The sequence below is a fragment of the Hippocampus bargibanti genome, linkage group LG17 (assembly GCF_051943395.1).
Source record: "Hippocampus bargibanti isolate YZ-2025 linkage group LG17, ASM5194339v1, whole genome shotgun sequence".
Taxonomy (NCBI): Eukaryota; Metazoa; Chordata; class Actinopteri; order Syngnathiformes; family Syngnathidae; genus Hippocampus; species Hippocampus bargibanti.
The window spans coordinates 3812678-3825000 of record NC_142750.1 but is presented as its reverse complement, the minus strand read 5'-3'; the positions used below and the strand labels follow the sequence as shown (position 1 = coordinate 3825000).

Here is a 12323-nt window from a genome sequence, read left to right as displayed (position 1 = left end):
CACTCGAATTCCAGGACTCACAAAATATTGAGTTTTAGGACTAGATAAACATACAGTGCAATTTAAGAAACCGTAGATCATCAGAAAAAAAAATAGTTAATTCCTAAATTATATGGGTCTGGAGTTATCTGACCTTGAAATGAATGAATGAATGGTTGATTGAACATTGGCCCATGTGGCTGCCGCTGCTCACTCACAGAATAACTTATCCTGTGACTATAAAGTGACCTTGAGAGTTTTGAAAGGCGCTTAGAAATGAAATGGCTTATTATTATTATTATTATTATTATTTTTGTTTTGATTATTATTATTATTGTTGTTGTTATTATTATTATTTGCTAGCTATTTGCTATCTATTAGCTATCTGGCTAGCTATTTGCTATCTAGCTAGCTATCTATTCACTATCTAACAGACTGGCTATCTATCTACGTATCTGTTGGCTATCTATTAGCTAGCTAGCTAGCTTCCTATCTATTTGAGTTACTTCTGGGTTGAGTGAACGCTAGCGCGTGTGGCTGCCGCTGCTCACCCACAGAAGAACTTATCCTGTGACTGTAACGTGACCTTGAGAGTTTTGGGCACTTAGAAATGAAATGTATAATAATAATAATAATGATAATAATAATGATAATAATAATGATGATGATATAATAATAATAATTATTATTATAAATGTTGGCAGCTGTACAAAATATACATATTGATTTATATAGCGCTTTAACAACAGCTGAAGCTGGAATAAAGCGCTAACGTGGAAAGCAGGGAAATACTACCCCCTTGTGGATAAGAAAAAAAAAACATTGCCAGAGGCCATGGCCAGCGCTTTATCAGCACCCAAGCATGAAAAAACAAACGAACAAATTCGGGAATATTTTCAATTCCTGAATAAATTTGTGAATGGCAGTGAATGAGTTTATGTACGACGGAAGCGGCGGCGAAAGCTAGCGAGACGTTTACCTCGATGACAATGAGCAAGTAGCAGATGCTAATGACCAGCAGAGGTCCGAAGAAGCCTAGGATGGACGTGTAGAGGATAAAGACAACAGACCACCAGTTCTGCATCTCGGGCCATGTGATGTTACAAGTGTTGAAGCCCTCCTGAACGTGCGAGAAGATGGTAACCGGGAGCACCACCAGAAAGGACACGACCCATAGCATGGCGCTAAAAATCTTAGCCACCCGCGGCCTCCTCCACGTGGCGCTGCGGATGGGATGGACCACCGCCAGGTAGCGATCGATGCTCATCACCGTCAGGCAAAAGGTCGACATGAACTGGCTCATGGCGTCTGCCGTCATGCAGGCCTTGCAGAAAAAATCCCCGTAGGGCCAGTAGTAAAGGACGCTGTTGGTGGCCATGAAAGGGATTCCTAAAATGTAAAGTTCATCCGCCACGGCTAAATTGAAGATGTACATGTCGGTCACTGTCTTCATTTTGGTGTAGCGGATCACCACGAAGATGGCCAGCGAGTTGCCGAGGAGACCCACGATGAAGACCGCGCTGTAGACGATCCCCATGACGACGCGGAAGGGCATCGGCTCGATCCCGTCGGACATGCTGCCGTTGTGGTCCGTCGTGTGTGGTCCAGGGAAAGGCGAGTCCGCTTCCTCGGACGCTGATGTCATATTGTAGTCGGCCATCTTTAGGCAGGGCTAATGGGATAAAGGGGGTGGGCAATAAACAAACAAATAGATGAATGAATGGATAGGTAGATAGCTTTAGGTAGATAGCTTTAGGTAGGTCGATAGATAGCTCGAGCTACATTGATACATAGCTCTAGCTGGATAGATAGATAGCTCTAGCTAGGTAGATAGATAGATGGCGCTAGCTAGCTTGATAGATAGAGGGCGCTAGCTAGCTTGATAGATAGAGGGCGGTAGCTAGCTAGGTAGATAGATGGCGCTAGCTAGATCGATGGCGCCAGCTAGCTAGGTAGATAGATGGCGCTAGCTAGCTAGGTAGATAGATGGCGCTAGCTAGCTAGGTAGATGGATATAGGGCACTAGCTAGCTCGGTAGATGGCGCGATCGAGGTAGATGGATGGCGCTAGCTAGCTAGATAGATGGCGCTAGCTAGATAAATAGATGGCTCTAGCTAGCTAGATAGACGGCTCTAGCTAGCTAGCTAGATAGACATACCTGTCAACCTGTACGTTTTTGCCGTACAAAGTATGTTTATTATGCATTTTAAGACGTGTACGACATACAAGAAAATCTGTACGGAAAAATCCAAATTTGCCAATTATGGGTGCCATCCGGTATACACCGACTATCACGAAACCGCAAATCAATCAGGTCAAACGAGTTCGCCGCGGTAGCCTTTATCTCGGTGCGCGAGCCGTTTGATGCTACTGTGTGCACGCGTCTGCCGCCTGGGTATTTCCCATTGCATCATTCCGATCACAAAGCGAAAGCAGAGCAGTAGGCCTACATTACAACATAGTTTGAATTTTCTTTGGATACAATCATCAAGTCGCAATGGCCGAACATGAATTAAAATGCCGTAAGTTAAATGGAAGAGGCAAGAATCACAAAGAGTGGGAGCAAATGTCAGGACGATACGAGGGATTGATACGAGCTTCGAAGAAAGGTGTGGAATATTCGTATGGATAGTTGGCACTCCAGATAGAGAGATGGCGCTCTAGATAGATAGCTAGATAGATGGCTCTTGCTAGCTAGCTAGATAGATGACTCTCTAGATAGCTAGCTAGATGGATGGCGCTCTAAATAGCTAGCTGGATAGAGGGCTCTAGCTAGCTAGCTAGCTAGATGTATGGCTCTAGCTAGCTAGCTAGATGGATGGCTCTAGCTAGCTAGCTAGATGTATGGCTCTAGCTAGCTAGCTAGATGGATGGCTCTAGCTAGCTAGCTAGATGGATGGCTCTAGCCAGCTATCTAGCTAGATGGATGGCTCTAGCCAGCTACCTAGCTAGATGGATGGCTCTAGCCAGCTACCTAACTGGATGGATGGCTCTAGCTAGCTACCTAGCTGGATGGATGACGCTAGCTAGATGGAGGATTCTAGCTAGCTAGCTAGATGGATGGATCTAGCTAGCTAGCTAGATGGTTTTAGCTAGCTATCTAGATGGCTCTAGCTAGCTGGATGGATGGATAGATAGATGGGTGGATAAGTGAATTAATGAATAAATGAATCAATATTTATCCGACCGAATATTTATCCGACCGGTAACAGGCCACATGTTGGTGGTTGGGAACCACCCCCGGTAGGAATACCCTTAAATTTCGCTAATACGTTTTCACCGGGAGTGAACTACGCTAATTTGATTAACGCTAACTGTCAGTCTTTGCAACCTGGGGCTGTAAAAAGATGTTGCACCAATACAGTAACTGGTTTGATGTTAGGAGTCAGTGAACCGCGCTCCAAAAACAGGAGTGACGTGAAGCCCGCGCCGCGTTGTTGTGGAAACAAACACCACGTTTGCTTCAGGCTACGTGCTAATTGACATCTCGGGCCATCTCTGGAGCCATTCTTAGAGTGTTCGTGTCTAGTTGACTCCTTTCCAATTCAGCCCCAGGACAATTTTTGTCTTGACAAACTCAATCGTAACGCACAAAAAATGTTTAATTTTATACATGGAATATTTAAATATTCCCTTAAGGGACAACCGACACCTCCGGACATGTTGATGGCGAAATTAGAAGGAAAACACATAAATAGCGCGATAGTGAATCGTTGTGTGTTGGACCAAGACTACTATTTGATACGAGTTGACACAAATTCCCAGCAGACAAATCAACCCATTTCCAATGAAGCTTGGGCGCCATCTTGTGCATTTTCTGGGACTTCTTTAATCGATTGCAAACATTTATGCTTTCCTCTTCAGAACTATTTGAATCATATTCATAACTGGATGAGTCACAAGAAAGTATCTTCTTCGAATCTGAAGCCATTGTTTTGATTCGAGAGCAAGGCTAGACGTCCTGACGTGATGTCACGAACAAGAGGGCGGGACTTTCTGAAACTGAAACTTTCTGAGGTCATTTTGAAGTAGTTTTGGGACACTTTAAGTCGTTTTTATTGGTGTTTTGCATTTGACTAACAATATTTTGGGTATTTTAGATGCTATAAAAGGTTTTTCTGATGTCAAAATCTTTTTCGCTAGGCGATAAAAAAAAAAACATAGCTGGGCAAGATGCAAATCTTTTCAAGTTACAAAAGCACATACAAATTTGGATCAGGGTCTTTTTTAAATAAAATCGTTCATCCAAATTAAAATCCTGACTGAAATAGGCACATATTCATTTTCAACCTCTACAGCTTATAGCTTTAGCTTCGCACTTTTATGCCTCCGTTACAGCTAATCTCACCTGCTTGAATCTTATCCAAATTCCACAATTTTCCCCTCTCATATCTTCCTCAATTTTGTACAAATTGACCCTTTTTCTGCTCACGTTCTAGCGGCGAGGATGGGACTCGTCCTACCTGTCTCCGTCCGTCTCCGATGCTCTGCGTGACCACCACCACCTGAAGTGATGCTCTGCTCTCTCCGCATCAAAGCAGCCTTGGATTTTTCAAGGTCGGAGAAAAGAATTTTCCAATTCGCTTTGCTCCTCGCTTTGAACCGTCATTTTGTTTTGTGGACATCTCCGCACGCTTGCTTCCGAAAATCTGATGGTGAACTTTGACCCTATGCAGGTTTGGGAGCTTCTGTCAAGTGGGACGGCAGTGTCACAATCCCCTGGAGGATGGATGCGCAGTGAGTATTTATGTGAGGAAAATGCTACCCCCTCCCCCAAGCACTCTCCTTCTGTTGCAAAAGTCCCACCCATCGGTGGGTGTATCTACAATTATGGCTCAAGAGCGCAAAATCACACATTTTATACCAATTTCTGTTGGTTTTTAAGGTCACCAACAGGAGCTCATCCAAATGTCTAGAAATAGGCATACTATGAATAAATGTAAATGTGTGTGCTATGTAAACTATGTAGCTAGCTAGCTACATAGGTTTTGTATGTGCTATGTGAGCTATGTAGCTAGCTAGTTACATAGCTTTTGTATGTGCTATGTAAGCGATGTAGTTAACCAGCTAGCTACATAATGTAGCTTTTGTATGTGCTATGTAAGCGATGAAGCGAGCTAGCTATCTACATATCTTTTGTATGTGTTATGTAAGCTATGTAGCTAGCTAGCTATCTACATATCCTTTGTATGCGCTATGTAGAGTGAACGCTGGCGTGAATGGCTGCCGCTGCTCACTTGCGCAAAAAAATTACATGACTGTAAAGTGTCTTTGAGAGTTTTGAAAGGCGCTTATAAATGTTTATTATTATGAATAATAATAATAATAATAATAATAATAATAATAATAATAATAATAATAATAAATTATTATTATTATTATTATTAGCTAGCTATGTATCGAGCTAGCTACATAGATTTTGTATGTGCTATGTAACTTATGTAGCAAGCCAGCTAGCTACATACTGTAGCTTTTGTATGTGCAATGTGAGCTATGTAGCTAGCTAGATAGCTACATAGCTTTTGTATGTGTGTGTGTGTGTGCACGTGCGTGTGTTTGCGTGTATAAAGGGTATCCAAAACTGTGGGTGGAATTTTGTGTGCCGTAAGGATAGCGTTTCTGCGTTTTCCACGTCGACGTGTTGTTTTGTTCACAGTGGTCAGTTTGCTGACGTCTTTTGAAAGGACCAGTTTGGCTGGTCCTGACCAAGACCGGGTTGTGAGTCAACACACAGCTGTGTATAGAAAGTGGCCCCGTAGGGGATGTTGTGCGAGCCAAACGGCCCACAGTGGCCGATGATATGGCTCATTTATCTTATATCTTAGCGACGCGGTGCTCAACGACGCATCTTCACTTAGCGCGTTGCCATTTCAAACCGTAAATCGAATCAATGAAGGGTGAATGATGCCGATAAATTTCCCATTTTTTTTGTTTTACTAAAGAATGAAAGGACACAATTAACAGCTTGCGAAACGTAAGATGAAGACGAAAAACATTCCAGATCCTTCCATTGCTACCCATAGCACTATTATACAGAAAATAAGATACAGTAAAGTCTCGTTATATCGATATTCTCGGGAGTCCGAAAAAATATCGATATAACCGGGACTATCGATATATCCGACCCTGCGCGCATGTAATTTTCTCCTTGCGTTCATAGAAATAGTATCGTAATAAGCGGTACTATCGATATAACCGATATCGATATAACGAGACTTTACTGTATATTAGAAAGTAAGGAAAATTAGAAAATAGAGAATTATGTTTTTGGGGACCTGGGAACGGATTATTCTCATTTTAATGGTTTCCTATGGGAAATTAATTTTTGGGATACACACTTTTCGCCTTACACGCTCTGGGAACCAATTAAGTTCGTAAGCCAAGGTATCACTGTACACCATAAAGCTCACTGCCACTTATAGAGTGGCTGATAGATTGATTGACACCGTGTTCACGCAGACACGCAATCATATTATAATTGGATTGCATTTTTTTTCTGATGTGTCCAGTCACATGATAAGTAGGGTAGGGATGATGGGAGGGGCTTCTGTCAAAATTGTGAGATGTAGATAATTGAAACACAAGAGATAGTCTATCATTTTGTCGTCTCATCTGTCTTGTGACATGCTGGTTTTATGACCGCTGTCCACATTTTTAGCGTATTCTTAATTTTGTGCTCGCTTGTAATCAAGTAGACATCGTGAGGAAAAATTTTCCCTCTCTCTTTTCCGGTGCGAAAAGCCAAAGGTAGGTTAATCATATTCGATCAAGTTTTTAAAGAAATTGAGATATATTTTATAACCCTGTTATATTGTTGCCTAAATGCGAATGTTGATTTCCCTTGTTTTTTTTTTTCTTTCTCACGCCGAATCAGAGCTAGCAATTAACGATAATTTATTCTTTTGATTTTTCTGTTTCAGGGTATTCTTATTTGCATATTATATCTGTTTAAAACGAAAGTAATCTACCATTGTCGATACAAAAACTGGGTGAGGCACTCGTGCACGACTGTGGTAAACATGCTCGGAATGTTCAATGCTTATCTAAATGACTTTGTCTGGACACACGCCAGCGTTCACGCAACCCGGAAGTAACTCAAATAGAATAGCAAGACAAATAGAAAGCCAGCCAGCAAGCCGACAGCCAACAGCTTCAATTCTCTTTATCTTTTCTGTAATACCGTACAATAGAGGACAAAAAAAAGTCAGCTGCCATTTCCTTGTGAGGAGAACGGGCTCGTTCGCGAACGACACATCACTCATTGTGGCAGCTCCGTGTTTATCCCGAAAAATAGTTTGTATGCCAAGATTAAATTCTCGTGAATTTAACGTTCATAAACCGAAAGGTCCGTTAGCCAAGGCAACCCCGAGCTTTGGACATCATTAATTTTGGACAGCTCTGAAGCTAGCAAAAATAGCAAATAATATTGCAATTTTATGAGGTTAGCACGAATCCACACGTTCGTGCGGAGTCTGTGTAAGGTCTCAGTCGTACAGGAGTGGTCCATCGATGAAAAGGTTTCTTCGATGGTGCATAGTAAAAATTCCAACAGTTTAATGACAGTATTTCTAATGTTTCTTGTGACTTCAAGAGAGTTATTTCCTGGCTAATGGCACCCTCTAGTGGCCGTGTAGTAATACCACACCACACTCGCAGCTGCGGAATGATTCAGACATAGCACTACTGAAGGCCTCGGAGTGACATGCACGGCCCACCACTGCATTTACTGGATGTCACCCATGAACTGTGTGCTTTTGTTCCACAGGAGGTGACCGGAGCACTTACAATCGGAGTACATCATTCATCTATGCTGAATAAGTGACTTTTCCAAGAGAGGTCATAGATCGCTTTGTTTTCTCTGCAGTTTGCTAATAATGTGTTTCATATTTCCTTTTTCTGTCTCGGAAAACCGCTCAAGATGGAAATGGGACAACAATCATTTCCACCTTACCCTGGCCCCCCCGCAACCCTTGTCGTTGCAGCACCCCCACCTGTATTGCAGCCACCTGTTATTGTAGTACCCCCAGCTGTTGTACACCAAGCAGGTCTGTGATGCCGCCTGTCTAAAATAACAGTTTGTTATCACTTTCAATTGGAGAAACTTTATCTGAGGTTTCTGGCCTTGACCGTGCCGCACTGATTTGACTACCGTTGTACTGCATATTAACGGATATACTGTATTGTTTGCTTGTGTTTTTATCTCCCATGTGTTGATCTCACTCTAGTGCCAGTTACGACTGCCACAGGTGAGTGAATACGTGTTATCCAAAGATACACAAGTCCATATCAATAGCAATTTGTTTCTTTTATTTTCTCCATTCTTCACACTGATCACAGCAGTGCATATATTTGAATAGCACAATTTGTCAGTCCTCGTGTGGGCGAATCCAATGACTGATTCTGCACTGCATGAGAAAGTCAGCTTGTAGACAAGTCAATGTGCATCACAGTAAACATTTGTCATCCCCGAGCACCTTTCGCAATGTGCATCAGGTCATCAAAGAAAATTCCTTTCACAACATATTGCTGAGCACCACATGTGCGCCAATTAGCCTTCAGTCTAGCCTGATATTTACCCAACTCATGTACAAAATAGATTAAATGGTTCTGGTTCAATGGTTAAATGGCGTGATATGTTACATGAATGAATGGGACCGAATAAGTTTGTGTACCGAGATCACGTGGTCGTTTCTACAGATTTGGCACCCTCTGCTGGCCGATTGAAGTCACTGCAGCAAAGGATTGGATTGGATTGGATTGGATTTTCCTTTATTAGTCTCACAGTGGAGAAATTTACATTCACATTTACAAAGGATGGCCCCTCCATTGGAAGTTGAAGAATAGCCTTAAAACTATGTTTAAAAAAATATATAGTATATATAATAAGCAGGATAAACTGTTTTCAATGATAAAAATTACTCATACATGTTGTCTTTTTCAACTACAGTGATCAGTGGTACCAGTCAACCGGTGGTAATGGCTCCACTGCTAGACAGCCCAGGACAATCCAAATGCCCCTACTGTCAGCAGATAGTGGTTACCCAGGTAGTGCGGAAACCGGGCATGCTGACGTGGGCCATCTGCGGAGGCCTCGCCGTACTTGGGTGAAGAGTGAAATCAGATACATAATATCATAAGATATCAATAAGCTTCCCACATTAAAAATGACTTTTAATTTTGTTTCCTCTATCAGGTGTTTTTTCTTCAGCTGGATAGCATTCTTGGTGGACGCCTGCAAGGATGCGGTGCATCTCTGTCCATTGTGCCACAACGTCATCTACGTTCACAAGCTGTTATAAAACGGCTCCAGATGAGGAACTTGATGCTAACTATGACATTTCAATTAAGTCAAATGTAATACCCATATGATATTTTGGTTTCAAATTATTCCAAAGGAAAAATACCCGTATTTTACAGGGCACTCAAGAGCCTTAATTTTCTTAATTATCAGGGTTGAGAATTTTCCATCTTTTTCAGACCAAAATGACCAGATAAAACTAAATATGTATTCTTGCTTTTTCGCTGTTCATTTCCTGTTTCGGCTTGTGTTGGCGGAAAGCGCAATTTTGATTGGATGATACTGATGCCGGTTGGCCGAAAGCGCCATTTTGATTGAATGATCTTGATTTGGTGTGGAAACAGGTAAACACCCCCTTTTGAATAAGCGGACTATTAAATATAAATAAAAATAAAGTTGAATAGACCGAAGGATTTGCCTTTGTAGAGAGAACAGGTTCTAATGTGATAGATTCTAATTTGCGATGAAACAATACCATCGATGAAACAGTACCATCGATGAAACAGTCGAATATCAGTGGCACTATGACAAGCCCCATGCTAACGTTAGCATCAATATACTACTGTGAGAGGCATCAAAAAGCAAGCGTGCAAGCTAATGAGCAGTGTGCAGGCTAGCTAGCAGTAATCTTGCGTATGTCCCCAGCAAGTTGACTTTTATTCCGATAGTTTGGCTTCAATCATGGAGAACAGAAAACCATTCATATTAATAATAATAATAATAATAATAATATTAATAATAATAATAATAATAATACATTTTATTTCAAGCGCCTTTCAAAGCTCTCAAGGACACTTAACAGACAAGCATGGTTACAATAATACATAAAATACAATTATAAATAAAAACAAGAGATAAGACTGTGGTGGGGGCGGAAATCAGATTGGAATGGTTTGTAGAGGTCGTGCTGGGATGAAACAGCTTTTTCAAGGATTTTGGAAATAAAATACATAAAATTGGTGAGTATTAATCACAAGGTTTTAGATATATATAACAGTATATGTGTGTGTGCCCCCACTCCGCCTTTTTTTCAGACTTCTATTCATTTGTCATTCTCTTCCATGCACCATTCATTGGGGGTGCACCTTATACTCCGGTGCACCTTATTCCACGGAAAATACGGTATATTAAAAAAGCACATTTTAAAAGTTGCATGCATAAGGTGATTCAAGCACAGATTTAACAACAGCTTCATTGCGCTCTGACACCCAACACGAGCCATACAGAGTAAACACAATCCAGGATGTAAACACAAAAGTTGAGAATCGTCATGAAGGTAACCATCACCAGTTTATCCCACGAACACAGGTAGCCGCAGTTCGGTGGCCTTTGATTATTTCGGAAACTAAAAAGCGGCCATATCACCAACGCCGTCAGATACATCGCCGCTGCTAAAACGTCATAGGCGATCACCATCTTGTCAAAAAACGGAATTAGCGACGTCAACTGCCCAACGGTGAGCAGGATGATGATCACGGCGAAGATGAAGCATAGGGAGTACGCAGCCACGCACCACTGCAGTTCGGGACTGCGCAAGTACTGACTTTCGTCAAGAGATGTAAAAATCAGACAAGCGAGAAAAGTTTCCAGCATCTTCATAATCCCCGGCGGCGTGGAAAGAAAGCCTCGGATCTCCCCGCTTGGCCGCAGTCGATTTAGAATCACCTCGCCGACGTACAACGCACAGCACACGAAGGACACCACGGAAGCCCCGATCTGTCGGTAGCAAACGCGGCAGGTGAAAAACGTCGGGTAGATGACGGAAGCGGCCAAGCACATGACACTCGCCAACATGGCGAAGGCGGTGGTGAAGTCGTCCCAGGCGAAGGGTAACTTGGCGCTGAAGGTGGTGAACTCCAGGAGGACGATGACGAGAGTGAAGAAGAAGCAGAAGCACCAAGTGAACATGCACCAGGCCCAGTATGGAGATGCGACGTAGCCCGCGGATGCTACCAAGCTAAAAGTCATACATGTGAGGATGGCGGCCAGCAAGCGAAGGATGCCCACCGGTTGGGTCAGCGAGCGGACGTCGACGTGGATCATGGCTAGGACGGTGTTTGCTTTGGCCTCACGAGTGATCCTCTTCTCCACTCAATCCATTTCTATGCACCAGAACACGCTTCTGAAGCCCAACAAATCCTCGCCGTATGTTCTTGCAAAACGAAACTCACCTGCCCACACCGCTTCCTCGGTATGGGTGTGCCCTTTATGGCTTATGTTCCGGCGGTGATCGCTTAGTACGCCTGTGCCGCTTGTTATCAAGTCCATATCAGGACACACTCCTGCGGGACTTTGCTCCCGTTGCCTCATTAGGGAAGGGGCTTATCTTCAAACAGAGTTTGGCCGACGGGCCAGCTAACATGCGCAAACGGTTTCTTCGCCCAGGTTGTTATATAATTACAGTAAAGTCTCGTTATATCGATATTCAAGGGAGTCCGAAAAAATATCGATATAACCGGGACTATCGATATATCCGACCCTGTTTGCATGTAATTTTCACCGTGCGTGCACAGAAATAGTATCGATATAACCGGGACTATCGATATATCCGATATCGATATAACGAGACTTTACTGTATATTATATTATATTATATTATATTATATTGTGTTGTGTTGCGTTTTGTTGTTGTTGGAGGCTGATGGTGAATTTCATCGCTAGGCCTTCAGTAGTGCTACTTTTGACTCAATCCAGACAGAAAAAAAGGGTGATGTGATTTCCTACAAGTCCACTAGAGGGTGCCATAATAATAATACATTTAATTTATAAGCAAAAACTCTCAAGGACACTTTACAGTCACGGGATAAGAACTTTTTTTTTGTGCGGGTGAGCAGCGACAGCCATTCGCGCCAGCGTTCACTCTACCATTAGCCAGGAAATAACTAACCGACCTTTCTTAACTCATTCACTGCCATTCCCAATTTTTTGGGGGATTTGACAATATAACGTAGAGCGCCATTCCCGAATGTGTTTGGGTTTTGCTTTTTCTTGCTGGGGTGCCGATAAAGCGCTGGTCAGACCTCTGGCAATGTTTTGTTTTTCCCTT

General features: G+C 42.5%; 2 protein-coding genes and 1 long non-coding RNA gene across 3 annotated transcripts in view; 1 reads left to right on the top strand and 2 right to left on the bottom strand.

Moving 5' to 3' along the window:
- The window catches only part of LOC148885281 (somatostatin receptor type 5-like), a 5632-nt gene extending 943 nt beyond the window's left edge, over window positions 1–4689 (bottom strand). The window contains exons 1-2 of the mRNA XM_089018493.1: window positions 4443–4689; window positions 959–1651 (exon numbers count right to left, since the gene is read on the bottom strand). Of these exons, the coding sequence (XP_088874619.1) occupies window positions 959–1639 (681 nt within the window). The 5' untranslated portion in view covers window positions 1640–1651; window positions 4443–4689. The remainder of the gene's footprint in view (window positions 1–958; window positions 1652–4442) is intronic.
- LOC148885280 (uncharacterized) lies at window positions 4654–8225 on the top strand. The gene is made up of 4 exons (XR_016118032.1): window positions 4654–4716; window positions 7745–7815; window positions 7962–8024; window positions 8205–8225. It is a non-coding gene; the product is annotated as an uncharacterized LOC148885280 (long non-coding RNA).
- Window positions 8226–9276: 1051 nt separating this feature from the next.
- On the bottom strand, window positions 9277–11536 carry LOC148885279 (myeloid-associated differentiation marker). The gene is made up of 2 exons (XM_089018495.1): window positions 11449–11536; window positions 9277–11379 (listed from the first exon to the last, which is right to left on the bottom strand). Exon 2 carries the CDS (start codon window positions 11318–11320, stop codon window positions 10469–10471), a length of 852 nt encoding a protein of 283 aa, XP_088874621.1. The 5' UTR covers window positions 11321–11379; window positions 11449–11536; the 3' UTR covers window positions 9277–10468.
- Between the last annotated feature and the right edge of the window lie 787 nt (window positions 11537–12323).

What these genes read in the sequence shown, in the direction of transcription:
- LOC148885279 (XM_089018495.1), bottom strand. Translation starts at nt 11,320, where the DNA reads ATGATCCACGTCGACGTCCGCTCGCTGACCCAACCGGTGGGCATCCTT.